The sequence below is a fragment of the Embiotoca jacksoni genome, unplaced genomic scaffold (assembly GCF_022577435.1).
Source record: "Embiotoca jacksoni isolate LCO1_2020_lvr unplaced genomic scaffold, fEmbJac1.0.p SCAF_6, whole genome shotgun sequence".
Classification (NCBI taxonomy): Eukaryota; Metazoa; Chordata; class Actinopteri; family Embiotocidae; genus Embiotoca; species Embiotoca jacksoni.
Window position 1 is genome coordinate 9,376,257 of NW_027185414.1, and position 27,831 is coordinate 9,404,087.

At 42.0% G+C, this 27,831-nt stretch overlaps 1 protein-coding gene across 2 annotated transcripts; it reads right to left on the reverse strand.

The window, feature by feature from the left end:
- Positions 1–116: 116 nt before the first annotated feature.
- On the reverse strand, positions 117–5,191 carry styx (serine/threonine/tyrosine interacting protein). Of its 2 annotated transcripts, XM_069174200.1 has the most exons (11): positions 4,971–5,190; positions 4,558–4,590; positions 4,045–4,098; positions 3,829–3,926; positions 3,641–3,701; positions 3,493–3,529; positions 3,372–3,411; positions 2,686–2,736; positions 2,468–2,540; positions 913–1,006; positions 117–721 (listed from the first exon to the last, which is right to left on the reverse strand). In XM_069174200.1, exons 1-11 carry the CDS (start codon positions 5,028–5,030, stop codon positions 648–650), a joined length of 675 nt encoding a protein of 224 aa, XP_069030301.1. In that variant the 5' UTR covers positions 5,031–5,190; the 3' UTR covers positions 117–647. The 2 variants fall into 2 exon arrangements, with proteins under 2 accessions (XP_069030301.1, XP_069030300.1); XM_069174199.1 differs by having other exon boundaries at positions 3,493–3,701; positions 4,971–5,191.
- Between the last annotated feature and the right edge of the window lie 22,640 nt (positions 5,192–27,831).

The window sequence follows — 27,831 nt, forward strand, 5'->3', positions numbered from 1 at the left end:
ACCGACATACACAGCAAGGCTTCCAGATAGCTTTTGTTTGAATAATAAATACAACTGCATTTTGAATAACATCCTATTTTTTTTATGAAGCAGAAATGTATACAAAGACACAGCAGAACAGGACTCATGACCTCTTTTTATTTAGCAGTGAGTTATTTTTCCATTCCTTACTATCCCACATTAAGCTTGATATTAGTCCATAATCCTATTCCTCTCTCAATAAAGGCAAAGCTATTCCTCTTCTCGTGTCCTCCACCGGACGACGTCATGCCTACCTCACCTTTTTCCATCGTCCTCCTCCTAGTCGTCTACACAAATTCAAGTATCGAAAGTGCATTATTGCAATACTGTCCCGCTGCAAATGCAAAATGCTTTAAATACTATAAAACTGCAAAATATCTCCGATCAGTGCATACAGCTCAAGAAGGGAAAAAAAAGAAAAAAAAAAAGAAGAAAAAAAAAAAGGGAGTTCTGAAATTTGCCCGACCCCCATCAGTACTCCGTGTCTCAGACACGAGTGCTCCCCTTCCCACCCTCGTCCCTTCCCCTTAGAAAAAGTTCAAATATTTACATTTTTAATCCCATTAAAAATGTAAAAAAAAAAAAAAAGGAGTGCACTGTGCCACGCAGCTAAATATCAGCAAAGCTCATCCGTTCTGTGCTGCTGTGACCTGCATCGCTCCAAAGTCTTCATCTTCCTCCAGGCTGCGTTTCCGGCTTCCTGTTAAAAGAAATTAAAAACAAAAAAAAAAAATGTTGAGAGGCTTGCAATCACCAGATTGAAAAATGATTATTAAACCTTCTGGATTAAATCCCGCTAAAATTCAGGTGTGTGTGTGTGTGTGTGTGTGTGTGTGTGTGGGGGGGGCAGACAAGTGTGGCTGTGCAGGACGGGGTGCGTTATGTACAAACCTGGCATCCCGGCTTGTAGTGAGAACGACCTGCCCAACTGCATCGGTGACATCATTTTAATGGTTAATTTGGCAAGGTAGATTGCTTCGTATTCCTGGGAAAACGAAAGCAAACAAGACATCACGGCTGTAGCACGATTGGAATAACATCCGTGGTTTAGTGAAGGCTCACAGCTCCTGAGGTACCTTTTGATTGCACTCAGTGACTCAACGAAATGCGCCTCTAAATCAGTTCATGGCTTCTTGCATGCCCAGTTAGTGAGCTAATGAAGTTCTGTGAATTTATAAATGGAAAGGCACCAAAACGTACGTAAACACACGCACACGCACGCGCATCAATACTATTTTAAGTTCACGAGACAAAAAGCAACCCGAGCCTTGACATTTTCAGCAGGTTCATTGTTAAATGTGTCTTTGCTGCGGTCATGGCATTTCACTTATTGCCACTTTCAAAAATCCACCAAACGCATCGTTTGCCAGAGATTTTCCGCATACAACCGTGTGTCATACCAACAAAAACTAAACTGGTGACCAGACGTAAACAGCTGGCCCGCGTTGAGAGTTCACCGTCGGTGAACAAGACAGCGCACGTATTAATCGAGCATAAATAAAAAAAATAAAAACCCAACGTGCCCCAAGACGAGCACAAACGCGTGCTCGTCACAGCTGCTCTTCATGGCGCCCGCGGGCCTGACGTCCTCGTGAGAATCTGCCTTGCGGAGTGTCGCCAGCGAAGGCTGACTCAATGCTCAGCTGGTATTTGCATACTAAAGCCAGGAAGATCATCTCTGCGGCGTCGCACCACAACCAGACCAGTCAGAACAACAACACATCCTGCGCTTCCACTGCAGCCGCTGTCTTTTGCATGTGACTCTTGTCAATGCGACGTGGTCTACATTTCACGTTGCTTTCTTTGTGAAGGGAGCGCCGGAGGCCCGATTCATTTTGACGCAGCAATTGTTGATGCTGACCTCTAAAGCCTATTCAGGACCTGGAGACTGTGCACGGGCTCGACTAACGCGTCGCAGAGCCGCGGGATTCTGGGTTAAGTGAGAGTCCGTTAATTAAAGGAACCTGGTAAACTCCAGAGGAATCACAATAAGGGAATGCTTCACCGAGTCGAAGAAAACACTGAAGACTCTAAATGGTCAAAACTATTACACATAAATGACGATCCCTGATGAACCTGGCAAAAAAAAAAAAAATAATAATATAGAAATCATTTTCAGACAGTAGGCCGACCACTTTGCCAAATTCTCAGCGTGTGACCTGCAACACCAGCTTCGGACAACAGAAAGTGGACGCTTTCGTTTTGTGCTTCACGAATCGCTGAACATGAAAACTAAACGACTTTAATCTCTCGTCTTCTTATTGAACACGAGCCATTTATCTGTGCGGCTCCGGCAGGTCGGCGGTTCTTTTTGTTACCCTAATAAGGAACGAGTTACGCCTGTTCACCGCTCGGCCGGCGTGCCACAACTCGAGCGCGCGGGGGGGGGGGGGGGGGGGGGGGTCACTTCTGAGCCTCGTGTCTCCGAAAGCGGAGTTTTTTTTACCTGTAGCTGATGCACGAAGCCCACGTTGGGGTTGATGCAAAACCTCCTCTCCTGGACGTGGCTGAACGCGTCCCTGCAGAGTGAACACCACAGACGGTTACAATCCTGGACCCCTCCGCAAACAACGGGGGTTCCACTCGTTTTCTTCCGAGGTAAATACAGGAGGCCGCAGTTCGTCGCGGGGACCAAAACAAAACAAACAAACAAAAAACACTCACCTGTATTTCATCCCAAACGTTTCCATGAGGTATGCAATCACTAAGGCGGCGCTGAAAGAACAAACGACGACAACAGAGCGAGGAACCAGGTTACTCGGGTAAATGGTGGGAGGACACGTCGATCCGGGTTATCCACGCTTCTGCCGTTCACCTGCTCCGCTGTTACTTTCTCCGCCTGCGGTCTTGTGTCGTGCGGGTGCGCGCGGGTTAGAAATCTGGTTTCAAACGTTATAAGTGGCCCAGAAATCGGTGTTTCTCGGGAGGAATCTACCGGTGGGGGGGAGGGGGGGGGGGGGGGGCGCGCCGGAGCCTTTTAATGAAAGGGCGAGCCCTCTCTCGGCCTCTTGCTGAAAGTGTCTCTCGGCAGCTCGGCGAGCAGCTCTTTGAGAGGAAACTCTCAGGGGGGGAACTTTAAGCCCGTTTAATAGGGACTTCTAATCGTGGAGTGCGATCCCCCCGGGGGTCTTCGCTTACGTGACATCTGCAACGTCGATAACTTTAGAAGGCTGACGGTGTCTTGGTTACTTGTTATTATTCGTTGCTGTAATTTGGGCTGCGGTCCCGTCGTCTCAGAATTTAGTCAAAGGACTCGATGCGTAAAGTGAACTGATGTTGTGCGATATGTAGATATATATATATATATATATATATATATATATATTTAAAAAAAAAAAAAAGAGCCTCACCTTCTTGATATCCCTGCGTTACCATGAACCAGTACCTTTCCTAAAAGAGCAAAGCAAGAGACCGTTGATCAAATACTTAACATTCAGAGCATGACGAATCAAAAGCTGCACGCATGCTTACCGTCTGTTGCTAAGCAGCTATCAATAAAGTCTTTAGTCTGTTGAGAGGGAAAATAGTGTGTATCGGGTGCAATCTGAATGCCACATCTCGCGGTCAACAAACAGCTTGTCAATGAAGAAGAAGAAGAAGAGCTCGCCGGGTGACTCACCATAGGAAAAAAGCGGATTATATTTTCCACCGGATTGTCAGCAATATCTAACGCAAGGTATCTGCAAGAAAGCGCACTGTGAAACAAAATCCACTCCTTTTCAAACAACAACAACAACAACAGCAGCAGCAGCAGCAGCAGCAGCGATGCAGTATGCTGGTCACATCCAATCTAATCACAGGACTTACCTGAACGTATGAGGGAAATTAGGTTTGATAAAATTGGCTTCAATGTCTTGGCGGACACACACAATATGCGTTATGCCGTGTCTCTCAAGAATTGGCAGCTGGACAAAAGAGACAAATAAAGAAGTACAATCAGCCTTTAAAAGGAATGCTGACTGTCTGGCCTTCCCGTCTCCCGTGTCTCCGAGGGCGCAGCGGCGAACCTGCTGGAAGAGTTACCTTGCTTTTCATTGCGGCAGAGTAGGGGCCTAAAAACAGTCCCGGTAATATCTCCTGAGAAGAAAAAGCACAGCAGAAAACAACCCCGGTGAACAGAACAGGCAACAACAGCGCTTCATCGGCAGCAGACTTTCAAACTGAAGGTAAAAAAAAAAAAAAGAGAGGAAAACGGGGGTTTTACAGATGTGGAGCCTCTTCTTTTGTTTTTTTTTTTACTCTGGTAGCAGTGAATCACTACCCTGGTCTGGAACAACACTCACCAGCAGCTGGATTACAAGTCTTAACTAGGACATCCATTAAAAACAACAACAACAACAACTCTGTGTGTGATGTTTGTATCTCTAAAACAGGAGGTTTGCTCAAATCCAACGACCTGACAATCAATATGATGGACCGGTGTTCATTCAGACACCGAGTTGTTGTTGTTGTTGTTGTTTTAAATGTGGTGTGAAACATGAACAAACTGTCAAAAACCATTCTGCCCCCTACAGACGACGAGCTCCTCTGACGTACCTGCATTTCTCGTCTCATCGGGTAAGCCCAGTCCTGAGGGGGACAAAAAAAAAACAAACAAAAAAAACAAACAGGGGACATAAGACCGAGGTTATAAGAGGAGGTGGAGGAGGAGGAGGTGGAGGAGACAGGACGGGGAGAAGACGTGAAAGCTGCCTTACTTCTTCGGTGCACATACGTGGCTAACGCTTTCAGGGAGCTACTCGGTGAAGACACGTCATAAAGAACCATTCACACGAACGAAGACCGTTTCACATTCACACGCTGCACCCCCTAAAACACACGACGTCCCGCTGCGTGTTGAGTCCCCCCCCCCCTCACCCTCCCTCACCCTCCTCCATCCCCCACCCAGACAGTTAAAAGTCAGGTTAGCTCCCCGTTAGCTGCTCAAAGACACCGCGGTGCTTTCTCACCAGAAGGTCCTCCGTGGTCGCGGGCAGCGACGGGAACTGAAGTTTGTTGTCCTCGTCCATCCTGCTGTCCTGTTCGGGCGCCGCCCGGCCCGCCTTCACGCGCGGCGCTTGGTGTTTTCCTCGCGGCGGGGTTAGCTGGACAGTCGGTGCGATTTGTTTTGAGGCTCCACATGCATGTCCGCCATGCTGTCCCCTGACAGATGTGTCACGTGATGCCGAGGCAGACGGCAGGCGGGCGCGTGGAGAGAAAAGGAGGGGGGGGGGGAGGGGGGGAAAGGTGGGCAACGGCGACGTCACGCGGTCGATTTACGAAGTGCGCAGCTTCTCGACTGGAGGATTTTTATTTTTTTTTAATGCTCAGTTAATTATTGGATTGTGAAAATATGTAGAGTCATGCACCTGCAAGTGTTATTTGGTTTAAATGTATGTTAAAGGACAGGACTTGGTATTATTCAGAATTTATCCTGTTGACAACAGATTTACAAGCTGTTATTAATTGTACGCACCGTTGGCACAGCACCATCCGTATAGGTAGGTAGGTAGTTACTTTATTAATCCCCGAGGGGACATTTTTGTTCGCTACAGCAGCATACAGAAGCAATAAGATAATAATATAAATAATAGAATAAAGTAATAGAATAGAATAGAATATAGTAATAGAAAAGCAATAAGATAACAGTAAAAAATATAAAATATAAAATGCACAGTATATACAGTACATTATATATCTATATATATATATTATATACAAACAAACCAAGAAACACAGTCAACAGTGTTATTGTACTGTGATGGATTTTGCCAGAGGTGAGTTATATACCAGTCGAAACTAGTAATTGTTTGATGTACACAAATAATATATTATATCGTTTCGTTGAGATAGTTTGATAAATAGTTTGGTCAAATAATTATTTGTATTGACTTCGAGCAAGTAGGCGACATCACCAAAGTCTCGCGAGACTGTCAGGGGTCAGGGTTTAGGAGTCGCGTATGAAGCAGGCAGCATGGCGGTAAACTTGGCTAATGCGGCCAGCTTGCTGCTCGCGTGGAGGTTAATTTAAAATGGAGACGTGCCTCACGTTTGCATCAATGCCAAATCTAACAGAGACAACCAAAGACTTCCCAACGATGTAGTAGGCAACAAAGAAGAGCGGGTCGACATGATCACGAGCACGTTAGCTGTAATAAAATCAGAGAGGACTGGGACTAGTATCTAAGCCACGTGACCCGCGGCAGCAGGGCCCATTCAGTCACCGATGGCATAAACAACACACCGGGCTGTGGTCTTCAGAAATCACCCGACCATGGACTGTGCTTCGTTTTGGCCTGCAGACATTTGACTCGAGGGGCCGCCGGTTCCAGAAAGACACCTCGCTCACCTGCGACAGGTGCAGCGCCTGCTTAAAGATACACGGTTGTATCAAACCCTCAAGGAGGGACGTTCAAAAACCAGACGCGACACCAAGGGGATGTATAATCGACCCTTTGATGAGCACACATCAGAGAGTCTTTAAACGTGACATCCACCGGTGAGTAGACTCCGTTTCCCTTCATTACAGTGTGTGATGGTTCGGGGTGGTGAAGGAGGTTAAATGCATCTATGCAGGTTTAGACTAGATCCGTCTGTGTTTAAAATGACTCCATGAACAGGATATTGTTGCTTGACACCCCCCCCCCCCTGATATTGTAGTTTATTTTGGAAAATTGACTTGTAACTCCGTGCTGTCGTCTTGCAACTACTGAGCCACTGCAATGATCAAAACCTGGTAGGATACAGCCTGTGCTTTGGTGACCGGAAACATTCATCTATTGCTTTAATAATGGAAAAAAAAAAATTCACATGTTGTCTCTGGAAATGTAATTTCTGTGATTCCAAGGCAACACGTTCTGTTCCCTGAGACTGAGATCAGGCAACAAGGGGGAAGTTATTACATGAAAAAAAAATAATAATGTCCAAACCAGCGGTTTAGGCATAAGTCACAGGCGAGGTCGTGTCTCGGTGCTTTAAAACGGAAACTCTTTCAAAAACGTCTTGATAACTAAATAGGTCGAGTCTATCTAATGCATGACCAGCTGCTTGTGTATGACCTTCCTCTGCATTAGACGACCTCAGATATTCATTGTGCGTTGCTGACGCCAGCTGTGCAGCTCTGGACCAGCAGCATACATACCGAGCACAGCGCCACCAATACTAATTATATCATCAATGGCTTATTGTCAGGCTTATTGTTTGTTTACAGACTTCAAACATTACATTTGATTCATATGCAAACATTGTCTTCACATTCATGCAATTATTTAATTATTATCTGAAAAGTTATTTGTTCAGATTCTCTTTGAGCTCCAGTGTTCTTAACATCAGGGATACTGACTATGACTACTGGCTGCTATTCTAAATGAGTGAGAATTTATGGTTTGGAAAAGAAGTGGTGACAGAAAACGTGTGCGTTACATTCGTTTTCAATTTTGAATGACAAAATAAATAAATTCACACAACAAGGACGAATTCATGGTACGTTTCAGCTGGGCACAGTTGAATGTGGCCGCTGTGGGCTGAACATTCAAAACTTTTATACTTTGGAGATGTATTTTACCTCTTTTGATGTTGCGTGTATCGTTTTCTCTACCTCCTTATCCTGTGTAAGGATAAGCTTTCACTCGGCAAACTCTGTTTGACAGTCTATCACAGGGCAGACACAAAAATAACCACTCATACTCATCTTTGAGCAATATTTAGTCTCCATTTCTTCAGTAATCATACTTCTGGAGTTGGCTTTAAGGCCTGTAATTATTCCATTTCTGAAATTATATATGTTTTATTTACAGCAATGTTTTAATTTACATCAGCTAAAACATTTTTTTTTTTTAAATTTCAGCATCATTAACAACTTGAAGAGTGCAACATGTTCAGACAAAGCTGCAGCTCCATCCGTGTGGAGTCCTGCTGTGCCGATATTAAGAGCACATAGCCCGATGTCATCTGATTGCTGATTCCATTCGTTATCAACCCACACACTTTCTCTTAACTTTTTTCTTTCTTCTTATCATATCTCTCTCTCTCTCGTTCCTATCGCTGATAACGAGAGAAGAAAATCTAAAACAGAGAGTATGAATAATCTGCAAATTTTCGTTTGCTCTCTCTGATGTGGCATCTGTTTGTTGTTGTGTGACAGTGCAGCATTTTGTGATTTTTGTTTACGGTCTGGCCCGTGGGAGGGGACGGCACTTTTTTTTGTTTTTTTTGTTTTGTTTGCGCTTCCGAATAATGCATGGAGCACCAGCAGTCAGCATGCGAGGTGTCGCTAAAAGTCACTTCTTATCAGACGCAGATAAAGATGCATCCCCTACTACTGCTCCTCCACAGTCGCACGCACCTTGAAAAACAATCTTTGAAGAGTATCGATTACATGCAACTTCAGTTTGAAACGGTTTCCGTTTACACACATCTTCTCCCTTCTTTCCTTTATCAGCGTGCTTAAAAACCCAACTGGTTTCCCCGTCATGCAGACATCCTGGCGACAGCAGCTCTTTGATAGTCTGTTGTTCCGTGTCGAATCAGAGATTAGCGGCCGTGCCAGATTCGTTTGGCAGAAATGCTGTGGCAAGACGTGAGGAGGAGGGAGGGAGGGAGGGAGGGAGGGGAAATGAGGGGAAGGGGGGGGGGGCAGAGTGGGAGTAAAAGGGAAGAGTGAATGACTGAAGTGACTCGTATAGCTCAGAGATTTTTGAGGTATTTCAGTGTCAAAAGTTCAATTGAAATCCCCCCTTGGGGGAGAGCGGCGTGGTGGTTAGACGTACGCATAGAGAGGAAGCCGGTGAGGACTCACGATGGGTTTGACTGGCAGGGGCCGACACCTGAACGCTCTAAACGGATGGCAGGGCACTGTAAACGCGTTTGTTGTCAACTGTAAGTTAAGGACAGAAAGTATTGTTTGCAGTTGTGTTGAAGAGCGAGGACTGGTGGAGCGGGTGAGAGAGCAGCTGCTGTCCGGGCGGACGGGCGTGAAAATGAATGATGCAGTCCTTTGAGCAACGCAGAGTTTTGTGTCGACACATTTTACAGGTTGTAGTGACGGCCATGAGCTGCTGTGTGTTCAAAGGAACAGTACGGTATCTCTGAGCTTTTCAATCAGCCGCGGAGGATGAGGCAAGATACTTGAAATCTTTAGTCGTTTTCATAATGTCCCAATGTTTATTATGAACCAGTAAGACCAGTTCACCAAAAAAAAAAAAAAAAAAAAAGCATCACCAAACTAGTCTTTTAATGCCTCTTGGTCTTTGACACATCATAAAAAAAAAGAAATGGGTTATTTCTGATTAATTTAATTCAATCTAATTTACAAAATGAAACTGCATGTCTTTAATGTTCAAAGTGAATAATTTAAGTCCATTAGTCAGGGGTCATTTAATGGACTTCGGACCAATTTAATGGGTCATTTTTTTACATTAATAATCCATTAATTACACTTGAAACCGTGCGCCAAAGGCGCTACAAATTCCTTCGTGCTGCATGATTAGAAACTTACAAGCCCATGATACTACCCCTCAAGACTTTTATGGTGTATACACTGATTGAGCTCTTTGTGTGGTCTGTCCCTATCAGAAATACGTCAACAACAAGCTCAAGATTGAAGATAATGCTTTTAATGGCATGTGCCAGTACCGCACTGCTTCTGCCCAAGTACTTCACACACAAAAACCCAGTGTTGACACTGTCCTAGAATTACTTAAAATAACACAACAATAAAATCATGTATAACTTGAAGCAAATTTGAGTTCTAACTCATTATGCTGTGTCTAAGAATTGCACTACTTTTCTAAATAGATCAAATGCATAAATAACCCCTTGTTTTTATTTGGGAAAACACAATATTTGCATTTTACTCTGCTTTCTAAACCACTGCTTCCCATCAGCTGGGCTGAACATAAAATCAGTGAGAGGATGTGTGTTTAAAATTCTTTATTTGTTTTACCTAATTAAAGGAACACAATTTTTACATGCAAATTAGCACAATAAACAACAAGCAAAACACTACAAAACATAATTCTTAGGGATCCAGTTACATCCACATTAAGCACAAATTGTATTCAGTAAACCCTCCTTTTATAGTAGACAAAATATTGCCCCATAGAGTGGAAGGACCATGATATATTTAGCCTTGTGATTTTTTTAAAACTCACTCTACAGCTTGTCTTTGCTTGGAATAAACCCTGAAATAACTCTGTCTGTCTAATTGTCAGGCTCTTCAAACCATTTCAGTGGGGATCATCAACACACATCTGTCCATGTTGTTACACATCCTAATGATGTCAACAGAAATTAAAAACCAATACAGCGGAATTAAACAAACAAAACAATGCTTTAAATATTTATTTATTGCAAGAGTTATGTCTCTTTTAAGCCTGTTAAAGTGTCATCTGAAGATGTATTTCACCTTGGGTCAGCTGAGGATCCATACAATTGCATCATAAAACCTGCTGTAAATTTTGGTTGAAATTGTTCTACGTGAAAGTAAACTCGCTGTCACTTTTAATGGTTGAACCACCGAATGGTGGTCTTCATCATCAGAGCATTTTATGGGAGGGGTGAGGATAAGAAAAGTAAGAGGCGAGAGGCTGAATGAGACTTTAAAAAAATTCCGACCAACTTCCTATCAGATGGTTCTCAATATTAAACGTAGTACTCCAGATTTTGCGTCTGAACCCCATAGTAAAGGCAGTAAGAAAAAAAAGAGGAAAATATCATCGATTTGTCTAAAGATGAAAAATCCTTATAAGCCAGACAAGACCGACAGAGGTGAGGGACATCGTAGAACAGTAGCAGTACTCGGTGTTGAGCATTTACTTCCTATACTGTCTTTCTGATGCTCGATTTCAGACAATAGATCTGAGCAGCACAACTCAGATACAGCTGCTAGCCACAATATATTCGGTAACTGATGTAACAAAGTTTAATTTAAGCTTACCTTTTATTTCAATATAACTACTATTATTAAAAATACAAAATAATTCCCTTTCTGAATTTTTACTAGCATAGTGATTTTGTTTGTTGGATCTGAGTTTACGGCAAACAGGGACATCAGCCAGCGTGTTTCCTTTAAAGAGATTGACATTCATGCCAACACAACCTCCCACTTTTCACGGGCTCCTGCACTTCAAAGAGGTACATCATACATAATCTTCACCTGGAATGATGGCTGTTAAATGAGCAACCCAATGAGCATAGCAATGACTCTATATTTACATGTATTAGCATGATGTGCATGTGCAGGGTCACCTCCATCCCATTGAGGTCCCCTGCAGCGCTGCTCTGATGGGTGCAACCTCTCGGGGCGGTTCCCCTGGCCTCTCTGGGACTGAGCATGAATGTATGGACGGTGGAAAGGCAGAAGAGAAGGATAAATACAGCTGTGGTAATAGTTTGTGTTCTCCAGGGATGCATTCATTTAAATTAAGGTGATAGAATAAAATGACAGGAATGTCTGCTACATTTTGTATGTATATATCTTCTAATCTTTGGCCAAATGGACATGTCAAAATAATTAAAAAAAAAAAAATATCTTAAGTGAATATACACCATCTATAAGTCTAATTACCTCCTCGTGGCGCCCTTATCAGAGCAAAATATTTATGATTTCAAAAATGTTGGCTCTGATGTATTATTCATGTGTTCCTCAGTGGTTTGGGGCTGTCAGTCTTGGACTCTACTGATGCACAGAGTTTTCATTCTTATCAGATCATTCATCATGCACTTGATGACAGTCGCTGTTTGTTTGGATTCCCAAGAGCGCTGTCTGCTACAGAGTAGATGGATGATGACTGCAGATGGGCATTTTAAGAAAAAATACTACTTGACAGACTGGGAACCAGTTCATCTTTATTTGAAAATGAATGTTTCTTTTTGATGAGTTTCACAGAGAACCTTTTGATCGTTGTAGTGTTTGCATGTTTCTCCTGTTTTTCCAAAGCACCACAGCATCATATACTTTTTATCGGAGTGTGGTTGTAACGTTTTCTTCTTCTTCTCATTTTGTTGTTTAATAGCATTTTCCAAACAGCTTTTAGGTGCATTACTTACACCTTCTGGTGGTTGAAACATATCACTACCAGCTCGGGATAAAACAAATAAAATAAGATTCATTCAGTGACTGATGACTGTAATTAGTGATTCATGATAATGATTAACCAGTTTAATTATGTTTTGTTTCTGCAAAATACTTGATTACTTTTTTCAGCAGGACTATGGCAAACATGAACAACCACCTTGTGCCCTCAGGTGTGAATCAAAAGCAGCTTGGTGCTCCTACACCTCAGCAATTACAACTGATATGGTTATTTTATTTTATTTTATTTGTTTTTGTGTATATAGTCTGTGTGTGTGTATTTGTTCATTGCTCATATTTTTTTCTGAAATAATTATTTTTTATCTATATTTCTTATATCTCATGTATTTGTAAATTTGTTCATACTGTGTGCACCTTTTTTCTATGCTGCTGTGATGACTAAATTCCCCCACTGTGGGATTAATAAAATTTAACCTAATCTAATCTAAAAATAAAAGCTTTATGTTTTGTGAAATTAAGGCATCCAAATTGTTTTTAATGAAAGCATTGTCCTAATGATAATAATAACTATAACAGCAGCATGTGTTGTTGTCACTTAAAAGGAGATAGGCAGGTAAATGGTCTGTACTTGTATAGTGCTTGATCACCTTTTGGCCTCAAAGCGCTTTAACATGTTTTTCCATTCACCCATTCACACACTAATGAGACAGATCACCATGCAAGGTGCTGCCATCAGGAGAACATTCACACACCAATGGTACACCATCAGGAGCAACTTAGGGTTCAGTGTCTTGCTCAAGGACACTCAGGCATGTGGACAGGAGGAGCTGGGGATCGAACTAACAACCTTCCGATTTGTGTGCAACCCACTCTACCGTCTGAGCCACAGCCTCCCTCAGGCAGGTCAAATACAAATGTTGTATTTATAGTATATTTAGCCAATTTGAAGAACTACTGCAGCTGACACTTCTTCAAATCTTACAGTATACAAGTATAGCGACAAAATATGGTCCTGGCTCTATCTTTTTGTTTACTCCCATTTTCCAGGACACTATGGTTGGTGAGGAGAAACAGTGATTACAATTTAAACCTTGACATTTCTTAAATAATCACAGGACTTTCACAGATGATATTTTTCAGTGATTTATGGGTCCAACTTGAATGAAAACACCACATCTACAAAGTTAGATCCTCCAGAATCCTGCTTTTACAGTGAAGAAAACTCTGACAGCGATACTGTACGTGATAAATCGAGCCAGCGCAGGCAGAGGAAACATTACAGCAATTTGATGAGAGGAGGTAGAGGACAGCCTAAATATCTGTCTCTAACTTTGCACAGTGTGCCCAGAGGGGCCTGTGCATAGTGGCATTATTTTTCATAACTCATATTCATGGCCGATGATATTACTCTGTGAGGAAAAATTCGAATCCCTACAGAATAATAAAAGCCCAGTGCCTCCCCAGAAAACCTTCTCCACCTTTTGATTATTAAATGCCGTCAGCACTGGTAAAATGAAACTTTACTCACTTGGGAGACTGTCGTGTCCCAGTCTTACAGCTGATCGCATCGGCGCGACTGCTTCAGGTGTGACTGTTCTTCTGGATGCTGCAATGGAGTTCATCACAATGGTATTCAATAGGATTGAGATCAGGAGACTGTCGTCACCATGTAATTTTATCTGAAAGCTCAGCAAGACTTACCTGGATGAATCTAGGACTTGAATTTGTGCATTTGCTTTTTGAAATTTCCCATCATCACAGTGGTGCAGTGGTTAGCATGGTCGCCTCACAGCAAGAAGGTTGTGGATTCGAATCTCGGCCGGGGCCTTTCTGTGTAGAGTTTGCATGTTCTCCCTGTGCCTGCGTGGGTTCTCTCCGGGTACTCCGGCTTCCTCCCACCATCCAAAAACATGCATCTCCATCTGATTGGTGATTCTACAAATTGCCCCTACTGGTGAAGGAGAGCATGGATGGTCTTTGTTTCTGTCTGTCTCTATGTGATAGACTGTAAACCTGTCCAGGGTGTTTACCCTTCCTTTGCCCAAAGTGAGCTGGGATAGGCTCCAGCCCCCCCATGACCCTGTTCAGGATAAAGCAGGTATAGATAATGGATGGATGGAATTTCCCATCATGCCCATGTAGATAATAACACTGACTGGACAGTCTGCACCTCAGAGAAGTAAAGGTACCAATTCACGAGACCTTGTATACAGAATGTTTTCATCATTAAATTATATATATTTAATTTTACATTTCTAATATATACACATGTACACGTATGTGTGTATGAATGTATGCGTGTGCTATGTAGGTCATTCACTGTCCATCAGGCTTTGGTGTGTTGATGCACTTTAGGCTGCAGGATCTGCTCTGTCTTTTCTCCTATTTGGAGTATTTTTAATGTTGAGGTCATTAAGCTCTTGAAGTCTGAAATTACAGAGCTAAACTTGTTTCGGTAAATGTTCCTTGTTTTATTGGCATTGTAGAAAGACGTGCATCTCAGTCTCAGCCTCACCTGCCGAGCAGTGACCACATATTCTGTTTTCTTTTGTTGCCATGATTTTTTTCCTGGGAGACTGGTCAAAGTGTGTCAGAGGGGACAGTTAGTCTCAACACCAACTGACGTCAAGGACTCTTTTCTGGGTTTGGAGGGCTTTGGAGTGGAGTGTGTCCTGATAGCTGGATTTGAGGTGACTAAAATAATTCAGTGCTTTCTTTTGATTGTTAATTACCAGTGGGTAACTGCCAAGTTCTTCTCTCCATGCATTTGTTACGTTCTGTATATTCACGTTACTTACAGTGTACACATGCCTCCATGTTCAGCAGGGGATTTAACTCACAGAACCCAATTAATGCCAACATATATTTTCAGCTTGAAGTCACTGCTTTTCTACAAATCTTACTTGAGACCTGTCATGGCGTCAGCCAGACACTTGCCAATCTTCTCCACTAGATGGCAGTCACACATAAACAGTCAAATGCCAGACAGCAGCAGTGGCATGTCCACATCATGGACATGGATACAGTCATATCTTTTGTGCTAAACTTTGGGGTGCTAAAAAGCGCACCTTTCATTTTGACACGACCTTTAGTTCTTAATATTTGATTGGTTAATATCAGAGTAGATGTAGATGTGCTTTTGTTTGTCTGGTTAGAAAAGTATCAGTGTGATGAATTGATAATTGCTCATAGCTGTTTATGGGCAATCATTTTGACAAAAGTAAAAATAAGCCTGTGGATGTCATATATGTGCGTATAGAAACTTTGAAGTTTTTCTTGGAAAAAGCCAGAGGAATGGCTCAAGACATCACAGCTTGAACTCTTTACCTCACAATTTTACTGCTCTTTAAGTAGACAAACGCTCCACCATCACCACCGCCCACTTTCACCCTCTCAGTGGTTATTGAGCCCGCAGCAGAGACTCAGCACATCATTACTAAATTACTGATTACAGGCGTAAAGTGATACAAATGAGGAGGCTGCCCCTGATGCTTAATTGGTAGGATGTAATAATGGAGCGGTGGTATGTGGGCCCTTAATTGTGTGTTTACTGCGCTATTTATTGGAGGGCGTCCCTACCCCGGCTGGTCGGCGACGAGGTGAGCCGTGTTTCCGCTGGCGTGCTATCAATCCTGCTTCATTAAGGACAAGCAGGATAGGAAGTGAGAACAGCGCAGAGTTCACCTTCCAGATTGACGTGGGCAGAGGAGTCAGCCCTGTTTATGAATTTCAAATTGACGCTGACAGAAAATCCATGTAGAAAAGCAATTATGGAAAAAGATCATAACTTATCTGCTGATCTGTGGCTTTCTAAAGTTAATACCAAATTAAGGGACTGAGTGAGGAAATGAAGTAGGTGATTTAAAATCATCTGACCACCTGTTCTACACACAAAAACCTAAATAATTTATACAGATATGAAGTTGTGTGTGTGAATGCAGGGGTAAATGTCAGTGGTAGAAAATGGCAAAACGTCAACCATGTCTTTTTATAATATGAGAAAGGGATGTGAGCTGTGTTCTGAACGGACACATTTTAACCTAAATCCTGCCATGTAACAGGATTTCCCTCTTTAATCCCAACGTAGTCTGCCACGTGTGCCAGCAATATTTACTTTAAATTCTGGATTCAATTACTACAAACAGAATTTAAACAGAATAATTGTCCAGTGTATTCAGTATATTGAATGTACAGTGTGGAGCCTCGTGGTGCCACCTTGACCCCCTCAGAGTGGATGCCAGCATGGCCAAAAGCACAAAATGTAAAAAGTAGTCAGTCCAAGAAGGATGTTTGTCTCATCTCTCAACAGGACCCAAAAGTAAAACACACAGTGTGTACTTATCTACTACATTGGGTAGAAGAAAAAGCTTAGTACTATTGACTACTATTGACTACTACTCTCTGACGGTTGTCTGATACAGTTCGGTGTTACTGCACAGACTAATGAGCTTACTGAGATGTACGATTTTGGTTAAATTCGAGTTTCGGCTTGTTTATAAGAAGCCAGCATGTTTGGACATGTGTGGGAATGCAGGATGATTCTTCATACTCAAATTTGTTTGTGTGCTTTGCGGTCTCTGTGGGCGGAAGATAACGATATTTCAATCTGTTTGTTGTAGAAATGATGTTTCTAACCCTCTGAGGCCCAGTTCAGTGAATAAGTCTGGGCATTAGTAATGACGGACTCATGCCATCTACTGGTAATGGGATGATTTCTTTAATCATATGGCCACCCTGGACATTCGCGGTAGGTTTTATATCAGAGATTTGTTCCCATCCAGCAAGCTCCCTTTTAGGAAATCAACACTTTATGTCTAAAAGTGACATATATACGATTTTTTTTAATGCTTCACATTAATTGCTCATGTATATCTGCCGTCTGGTGAGAAATCATAGACCGTGGCAATGTATTTGACTTCAAGGTGATTAGGGTTGTCACGGAAACCAGTCGGTTCAACATCTATATGCAATTCGGACTGATCAAATGGTTTGTGCCTTTTCATGTGGATTCCATGCAATGAGAACTTGATTAAGACAGCAGGGTGGTGGTGAAGCTGTGGATGAGGTCCACTCCTCCGCACAATGTGCACCGTGTGTGTTGCAGTCAATTATAAATCAAGTCACACTCATTAGCCCATTTTACATTCTGAATTAGCTTCCGCTAAAGAATTTCTAAAGATCTTTAATTAAGTTCTCACCAGGTTAATTACCCTCCATTTTAAAACAAGTTCTAAAAATCAATCAGCTGCTGAGAAAAGCACTAATTGACATTAGCTGCATGTCTGTGGTTGCCATGGAGATTCCTTTATGACGGTGTGTATAAAGTAGCCTAACTTTCCTAACCTTATGCTGAAAACGTGTCCGTCACGTCTCGTGTCCGCCGCGATTTTGTTCCTCCCCTCTGCCCGGCTTCATATTCTACCGGCAGCGTGTCGGACGCGGAGCGTTTTGTCTGCCCGTTTTATCTTGCGTCCTCACTTGGTCATGTTTCCTTGATTTCTGTGCTTCCATCATGGGTAAACTTTGTTAAATGGCTTCTTTTTTTTTTGTGTCATTTTGTACTGCAGCCTTCAGACAAAGTTAATACAGCCAGCTGTGTTTTAGTCATTAAAAACATGAATCCTCCTATTTATTGCGTAACTATTTCACATACTGTGTCCGAAGCGGGAGGAGAATGCATTTCTTGTCCAAATTGAAAGACCGCGGGGGTGGACAGTGATGTAGCGACGTTTTTTTATGACCAGTAGTTTGCACATGGGTGTTTTATAAACATTTTTTTTTTTTCCCCGTAGTTGAATCTTGTTTTCTCGACGAACTTCCTGCCCGGCCGATGTGCTCCGGTGAGATTGTCGCGGTCTCCGTCAAAAATAGAGTCACTGTCTATCTTTAGCGGAGCAGTGTGGCGAGCTGCTTCTGGGACGCTGGAGAGACGGACCGCGGCACAGCCGGTGGGATATGAAGCACTGACTTTAATGACGGCGATTCACTCCGGCAGCCGTGTCGGAGCCGGAACGCGCCGCAGACGGAACCGGTGGAAAACAGCCTTAAGACTTGAAATGGTCAACGTAAGAAGATTGAACTTGCTTGCTTATGAGCATCTTAAAACAAAAATGTCACTATTGGCCTTTCAAAACACGTATGGCTGGAACTTAATTGACATGTCCGCTCTGATGATGCTTTCGTCTTCATTTCCAGTTTTTGCTTGTAGGCATCACACAATTTGAATTTCCCCAGTCTTAGCGAGAATGCGTAGTTGCCCTGGGGAAATCTACCCGAGGCTTCCATAAAGCAAGGCCAATCAAAATAAATTGGGAAGGCTCCTGTCACATCAAGTGCAGCTGCTCCACAGTCATGTTTTCATTTCTGACCTCCCTGTAGAGAGATGAAAAAGGACTTCATGCAGGGTCTCCACTTACCAAAGGGTTTTACTGCATCTCTTTTTGGGGACTCGTGTGTCCATGTAATATCTGGTATGGGTAAATACCCACACAAGTGTGTTTGAAATGTCTGAAGGTACAGCATCACATCACTAAATATAAATTATTTTGTCATTTAATGTATTCTATCAGGCAACCACTTGACAGTAGTACTGCCGTGTTTCCCATTGGTTGAGAATTGACTTGCAGTGGTGGGTGGTACGGCGTGTGACCAATGTGTATACAGGGATTCGTGCCGTTTAACGCAGATGTTTCCCAAATGCCTACTGGAGTACACGCAACTCGTGTGCGTCCAAATACAGCGTTCTAATACAATACTTTTGTTTGGGACTTCCTGCCACTCCTGAACGAAACACATGTCTATGTCAAAGCGTAGTACACGGCTGGTGTGAAATGAGGGGGCTTTTAAATTGAAACAGAAGCCGTGGCATTCGAATGATCAGTGGTGTAACTTTGATACCTTCCTCACTCAGTGACGGACATCAGCTTTACAGTTCTGGCTGCGCTTTTACCAAAAATATTGTGTTTATGTTATGTACCAAATTTATAAGCACCTGTTTCTTTTCAGCTCAGTATTGGAGTCTCTACTGCATTTTGCAGGCATTGACCTCTGCTGCATTTGACACAGAAGTGAAGGAGAGCGAGGGCAGATTGTCCATTTGTTAATCGATTGTGTTGATAGCCGTCTCTCGGACAGATTGAAAAAAAAAGAAAGAAAGAAAAAAACTGAGATTGGGTCGCCAAATATGTTACATTTATTTAGAAGCTACAGTTGGGTAGTTAGAAGTTATTTTTTAAAACAAAACTAATGATAATCTACCACACATGTTAATGCAAGTAGCAGAAAGGTGAAGTTACAAAAGTAGTTCTACTTTTCCTTTACACTGTGTTAAAGAGACTTGTAATATTTGAAATACACCGTGTGAAATGGAATTTCAGAGTATATTTATAAACAAGTACGATTTTATGATATGACAAGAGACGACAAATGGATTTTATTGTCCGATGTGAATGTGATGCTGTTTTCTGTATCCAGATTCAAGTCACACTCTAATCCAAGGTGTAAAGGCAGCTTTAGAAAAGCATGTAAAAACATTAATTATAGTTGAGGTCACATTCTTGGGAAAGACATGTCAATGGACTGTGTAGGAATAATAAAGACCAGGCAATCATGGATCAGGGGCAGCACCCTTATTAAGCCGAACAAAGACCACTGCTGCCCTGCCAGAAAAGAAAAGCTGATGGAATAGAGCACATGAATGTAAGAGTGGAAAAAGAACATTCCTTTTCACAATCTATCATCTTTTTGTGATTTTCCTCTTGTGATTTTTCCTTTTCAGTTCACTCCACTGCCTTTAGTCCATTCTTTCTGTCATTCTCTACCAATTCGACAATTCCTCTCCTCTCCTCTCCTCTCCTCTCCTCTCCTCTCCTCTCCTCTCCTCTCCTCTCCTCTCCTCTCCTCTTCTCTTCTCTTCTCTTCTCTTCTCTTCTCTTCTCTTCTCTTCTCTTCTCTTCTCTTCTCTTCTCTTCTCTTCTCCCTCTTCCTCTTCCTCTTCCTCTCCTCTTCCTCTCCTCTCCTCTCAGGCAGACATTTCTTTGATCCTTGGATCCCACGCCTTTCACCCCCCTCTCCAATCCTCTTGGGGTCTTATTAACAGACACGCAGTTCTCATGTTTTATTGCCTATGATAAAACCTCGCCTCTGATCTCTCATTACAGGCTGGCTCTTTGGAAATGGGCTCTGCACCCTTCGGCTTAATATTGCCCGTAATGGGGCAAAAAGCTAAATGCACTATCTGAATACGTTGGGTACCAGGTCCCTGTGCATTAATAAGCCATCAGCTCATCCTGTGTTTGGCCTGATTCTGGTCTCTTTACAGATTTAACATGGGAATAAGGGGGTTTCTGCTTTTAAAGTGCAACATGGTTTCAAATAGTTACATTCACACGTGTCAACAAACAGGCCCTTACATGTGATTTACACAGACAGAAATGAACACTCACACACGCACAGACAGACGGCGTATTATTCAGGCTGCTGTGTTGTACATGTTTGCACAAATGTCCTACATGATGTATTTCATGCTGAGTTTGTCTTTCAGCTCTCTGGGGGAAACTGCTCTCCTCTCAGTCTCTGTCACACGTCCTTCTAGTCCCTCTGGGCGACATAATGACAAGAGACACTGGCTTAAGAAACTACATCTGGCTGACTTCCTCTGCTTCTTCTTTTCCACCTCTTTTTTCCATCCCCATAGGTCTTCATTTTATACATTTGTGGGCCACGTGTGCATGAAACAAGTACATTACTGTTCAGTTTGGAAGAAGGTCATCCATCCGCTGGCCTGATCTCATTTTATTTTACTTTAAACGCTGCCCTGGTATTTCAACATTGCTGATTATATTGTCCTTAGGGTGATACAGATAACAATCCCTTTATATTTTATCATGTCTATTTCAGTTCAAGGGTAAAAAAAAAAATGGCCTCATCTTATCCTGCTGTACACAATTGTACTGTGGATTATATTATTTATGGGGGACACATCTGGCCTCCCAGCAAGAGAAATATTTCACTACTGAAATATTTATGATCAAGCACAGAGATCAAGATTAAATTACAGTAATATGCATGTTTTGGATTATTGCACTATTCCTCATCTTGCATTTTACCATCCTAGTGTTCCTCTACAGCTTCTATTAGTTATATATGTACATATCAGTCCTGAACACAGATTGAATTGAGGAAAGTCAGACGGCACGTTAAAAGCCATATATGACTTTTCACTGACAGTAAAAGCTAGCGTCCCTGTAGGCATGCATGAGGGAAAGGAAAAGTCCAGCACTTCATTTAAAGGGTAAACCCATTAAGTGGTCCACAGTGAGACCAAGACACACTTTTGATTGTGTGCGTGCGCATTACATGTTCCCATCATCAACAAGGGTGATGGGACTGAGGACTCACTCAGCTGACTGCCCTCATTATCAGCCACTCTCCTGCACAGCTGCTCCTCATTTACTAACTGGCTTCTCTGTGTACAGAGGGCAGATTTACACATGCTTTCAACCGATTGTTTACGTTGCCTGGTTGTCGTCGAATTAGGAATCGCTCAGGCCTACCTGTTACTTAATGCCCGCCAGTGCTAGGAGAAAATTACTTGTTGCTGAATGTTAATGGGGCCGCAGCACCCCGAAAGGGAATGCAGCCTTTGTTAATGTGTTTTTGAATTCTTATACTAATGTAAATTAAAACACAAAACACACTCAGACAATTTTTTTTTTAACAAACAGTGTTCATACAAAAACACTTCCCAAATCTGAGAGAGACCAGCAAACATAATGATCCTTTCACTGTCTGATCATAAGGTCTCCAGAAAGCAGTAAGTTAATAATGAGATCATGTGTTTGCTAGTGAGCTTTAAAGGGCGGATAAAGCAGTGACCAGTGGGGTTGGCTAAGTGCAAGTAGTTCCAACAATGTTGGCGTCGGTAGAGCTATGAAAGATACAAACAGTTGTAGCAATGTGAACAGATATGGAGGAATTCACACCACAGCAAGAACAATGCTTCTTGTTTCCTTAAATTTACTTTAAAAACTCTGCAATGGCCATTTACCGACATTGCACTGCACTCTTCTCTCATTAGGGAGGGTTTCCATTGTTTCCCGCTAGGGCAGTTTTGGTCCACGGCCAACGTCATATGGTGGTCAATGCCAATTAGTTAAAGGCTGCCCCAGTAATTTCAAAGCTAACTCAAGGTCTACATTAGGATGTAACAACTAAAAACGATCCCCAATGGAGCGTGGCCTCACCCAGATATTCACACAGTAAATTTGGGTCTGGTACATTAGAGGTGCCAGTAGGACAATTTGTTTACCTTGAACAGAGCCAGCTTTACGGTTTCCTGTCTTAGCCTCCCCCTGGCTCAAGCTTCATATTAAATAAACAGTAAGAGTGGTGTCGATCTTACCCTATTCAACTTTTGGCAACAAAGGGAACAAGCATGATTCCCAAATTGTTGAACCATACAATCGGTCCATGGTTTTATTTGCAGTTGGGTGAGAGTCGACACACTGAACTGAGAGTGTGAAAAGTGCGCGGTTGTTTTCAGCTGTAATATTCGAGGGGATTATTCAATTCAGTTTTTCCATAGAAATATGGCTTAATGAAGCATGAAACTAATGATGTGTTTATCATGACGTAATATATTATCTAACAAGATGAAAGTTTGCATTTTAGTGTGACTTGAATATCAACAGGCGGCATGCTCCTTATTGTGTTTCAGTACATGTTTTATTCTCCTGGTCTGGCCCCTTGTCAGCCTGTCAGAAGGGAAGCAGAAGTAGAGATGTAGGGAATAATTAACAGGATCTGACAGGCTGCTTCCTCTAAGCGTTCGCTCCAGATGTTTGACTGACAAGGAGAGTGTGAGGGTCAGTCTCGGGGTTGTCTTGCTTCATGGTTCCTATTCTCTGAAATTGCCTGGTAGTTGGAGTGGCATAAAAAGACGAAAGGTCTACCCTCCTAAAACAGTCTGGTACTTGCTTGGATGTGAGCTCTGTGGTCCTGTTTGTTTCACGAAGCGAGAAGCAAAGCACAAATTCAAAGCAGCAAGGCTCCTTCAAACACAAACCCACACTCCCTGGGTCTCGGCGAGCCTCTGTGCTCCTTGTGTGCGCCCAGTTCAAACACAGTCCACCGTTATGGCTTATCTCTTCTACTGCAGGTATTGTTGACTTGTTTGTTGTTGTTGTTGTTGTTGATGTGCTTTCTTTTTTTTTTTTTTCTTTCTTGAAAGCAATATAAGTAATTGATGGTAAAAGACCACTGAGAAAAACCAGCACCACTTTCCCAACACCAGCGGGTTTAGTAAATCGTCTGTACTCCTACTCTCGTCATGATATATAAGGTCCCCAGCTCAGAATAAACCATGCATAATGTTTTATCTGCAGAATTATCTCAATTCATCATTATCATATTCTGGAGCTGTGAGCTAAAAACAAATATGTAAGCTGCACTGCACATCCACTCTCTTTAAGACTTTTTCTGCATTTTTTCTCTGATTAATAAAGGTAATTAAATCACATTCATAGAAGAGGGCTAGGCTTTAATTATTACTGCTGGCACTGCACAGTCCGAGCAGCACAATAATGTCAGGGAACCTGAAGACTTGATTAGAAAGGGTGCCATATATACAGGAGCCTACCCGTCCACTGCCACCTGAGATTTGCTTAATTGCAGTTAGATTGGAGAAGAAAATGAGAAATGGAGTGGGGGGGGGGTTAGTCCCACAATTACTTCCCAGCTTTCATTAGGCCAGTGTTGTGATATGAGGACATATCTTCATAGCATCTGCGTCACCCTGGGGCCCTTGAAATATATAGTCGCAGACATCAGGGAAGAGTGCAGTAATTCCCAACCAGGCACACACAGACACATCTACATACACCCAATGAAGCAGTACACATTTAACTCACCTCCGGGAGATTACGAGTCTCCATAGTGATGAGGGGTCTTAAATAACATGAGGGGACCCCAGATACACACAAGCGTAGTCATAGGCTCTCACACAGAGGAAACACATTAATACACACACACACACACACACACACACACACACACACACACACACACACACACACACACACACACACACACACACACACAAACACAAAAACACACACTCCTAGTTTATTATCTGTGTGTGTGTGTGTGTCAAGCATATAACACAACTAATTACTGGAACCTTTGGCCACCGTTTGTGTGTGTGTGTGTGTGTGTGTGTGTGTGTGTGTGTGTGTGTGTGTGTGTGTGTGTGTGTGTGTGTGTGTGTGTGTCTGTGTGTGTGGTTGTATGTGTGCATTTTGTTTTCTTTTTGTTTTTATGTATGCATTCACAGCACACAAAGAATCTTCACATATGTCATTGTATTTTGCATTCCTGAGTGTGCCTACAGGTGTGCGCTTTGTGTGCCTGCATTATAAACGTGTCACAGTGTGTCAGAGATTACAGAGATTCACAATCAGTTGTTCTGCAATTGTCATCATCAGCATTACCGTGGTGGTTGTAATCAGAGGTTTAAATGTACTACGTGGGGCTCTTTTCTAACATGGGGTGTGAAGACTTGTTGCGGATTTTCTGCTCGTTTTTGTTTTCACTTTCTGGAGAGGGGAGACATGTCAACTGCCCACTCACATGCTAATAATTTAGCTATACAGCATCTGTGCAATCACGGCATTCCTGCCTGTCTCAGTTCTCAAGCACCTGCCTGCATTTCCCTTGCTGTGCTCTAGCTCGAGGCCTGTTAACATCTGAACCCACACTGGGAGGTAGTTCAGTAATAGAATATCATAAACCGGTGGCACACGGTGACAGTCGTAGCCAATGAGATTTTCCTCCACCCATCATGTATACTGGCTTAAAGGTCTCGAGGGGGCTGGAGCCAATCCCAGCAGACCCTGGTCGAGAGGCATATCGGAGAGGTCACAAATATATTTACATCTAAACGCTGCGACGAAACACCCAGAGAAAACTCACCCAAACTTGAAGAGAACCTGCAAACACCACAAAAGTTTGTTTGAAAAGAGTGAAATAAGGTGTCGTAACATCAGATTTACTTAAGTTGCTGTGATTTACTGTTCATTGGTGGAACTTTTCAATATTCAATGCTCTCCTCTTGTCCTCCGAACAATTACAGTTTCCAATTAAGTTTTAACTATGTTCTTGTGTCAGACGGCCAAGATGAGAGAAGTTCTGAGTTTATCAAACTGCTGAAATGCTCCTCCGAGTCACAAGTAGTTATTACTGTGTGCTCACAGCATTTAAGTTTTACGAGCAGTGGCTACTGGTTGGAAGACGTTCTTTCCCCCGCATTTTGTCTCTCAGGCAACATACATGCCTCCATACCCTCTTGGTGGCGGCCGATGGGCTGCTTGTGAGGAAGGCTGCAGACATTACTCAGAGGTAAATATAGTGCCCCAACCCCTCTGCCATTTTAGGTCAAATAATATGCTGCTTTTACAAATATTTCTCACAAACACAACTGAGCACTGATCATCATTAGAACTGTAAAATGCAGTAAAAGACAGTGCTCCTTGTTGTAAAGACAAGAATACAATTATTGTTTTAAGTTTAAAGGTTAATTTCTGACACTGAAGATGGTAGCCTGAACATTTCCATATAACAAAAACAATATTTAACAGGTCACACAAATTACAGGTGATTATTAGGTTTCATTATAATGCAGCAATCCAACATTACTTTTTTTTTTAATATTGATTTTGTTTGTGTTTTGGAGTAATTTTGACACCCTTGAGTACTGCTTTCAACATTCTTCTTGTCACTGAGCAGAACATACAAAAAAAAAAAAAATCTTCGTGTATCTGTCATGAGAGAAAAAAGAGGGTTTTATCATATTGGAAAAAAAAAAATCATATCTCAAAATAGTGCTGTCACAGATTTCCCTGTGAATCTCAGTCCTCCTTCCCTGGCCTTAGGACTGTGACATTCCCTTCTTGAACTATAATTCAAGGCATCGTTAGCTTGATTGATCGCTTGCATCAGACAGGCTGTTTGAGAGTCAAACTTTGGGCAGAGAAGATTGATAGTTCTGGTGATGGAGATAAAAAAAGGAAAAAAAAGTGCTACAGTGTTAAAGAAGAACTGTGTTGCTGTCCCCACACTGGCACACTTCTTATTGGAGGAAGAAGTGTCCACAATGCAGTCATTTCCTGAACAATGAGGCCTTTGCAGTCACTGAGTTTGAACAAAGTTTGTATGTGAAATTATCACACTGAATAAGTTTAGCTGTGCAAGCCAAGTTGTTAATGTATTCTAAGCTCCAGTTTTCACAATATGAAGTGATTTTCTTAAATCCAATCCATTTGAATGTTTGATAAAATCCTGGTCAGTGTAAATTTCGATTTTTACATCAGAATGTATGATTAGAATCATAAAGAAAGAAAGAAATTAAATAAATGTGGCACATGAAGATTTTGGGACTTTGAGCAAATAAAACAAAACAAATTTTCTTGCATAAAGCTTCAAGTGGTTGAAGTAGTTCAGGAGTTTATTATTAGGCTAAATATGAATTCAATTTTGAAAATAACATATCACACTTATGTCAGTTGTATAGCCTTGGCTAAATTTAGAATAACAGTGACTTTGAAAAATGAGGGGAAGGAAAAGAGCAACAAAATTAAATGTGAAAATAATAAAAGTGAACTCATTAAAAGAGTAGTTCAAACAACATCCCCTTGCTTTTTGAGGGTTAAATGAGAACATCAATACCACTCTCTTACAATATTGTTGTCATGTCTATAAATATGAACTTGTTAGCAACATCCAGTTAGCACACAGATTGGAAACAGACCCCTCTTAAATACCCAACAAGTTGTTGTTCCTACACTCTCATACAACCAACAGGAGTAAACTAGTACCAGGAGATATGCTAAACCACAAAACCAAAACCACATGTTTTCCATGGGCAAAATACCTGTTTCACATGTACAGAATCACATGTGAGTGTGAGTTTTTGCACGTGAAATTCACATTTGTTTGTTTTTTCTGTAAGGGAATATGCATCTCCCAGAACTCAATGTAATGTGCTGAATGAGCCTCTCTCACTATCAGATAGGTCTGGGTAGACGAGCTTCTCTCTAAAATGTCTCCAGCTTTGCTCTTCCTGCATTTTTTGCTCTTCCTGTTTGGGCAGTAAGTACAAAATAAAATCCTACTACTAAATTGCAGTAATCTAAGTTCAGTACCACGTTTAAGAATTTGTTTGTGTTATTCCTTTGGTCTACATTTGTCCAATTAATATTAATGAACATGAGCCCAAGCCAGAGGCTAAGGAGCTAAAACTCATCAAGATGTAAAATGTAGAGCTCCCTTGGTGGGAGTTGCTTCAACATTTACTGTATCTTCTACTGAAATTCAACATTTAAGGTACGCTCTGTTAACCCTGTGGGGAGTGTGCACTGGGCAAATTACTTTTTAGAACTTTTAGGACTTAAACAAGAATGCTTAAATTAGTACGTTTCCAAATAACTCTTACACACTTGCCTTGGAAGACAGCAAGTACATGCTACACCCTGCATTTAGTGCCGAAATGTGGATGTGAAGATGTCCGCTTTTGGCCAGATACTCTCGTCTCACTGAACCTGCTGCCGGTGACAGTTTCCAGGTGAATAGAAGTGAATGAATGAGATGCAGGCTCAGGGTGTTTAAAAAAACACCACAGTAAGCAAAAAAAAAAAAAAAGGGCAGTAAAACATCTGCTTCACAGGTCAAAACCGTAAATCCATACTCCCTTTATAATAAAGGCAAAAAGCTCCATATCTGTGCCCTGGAGAGACATTCAGCTT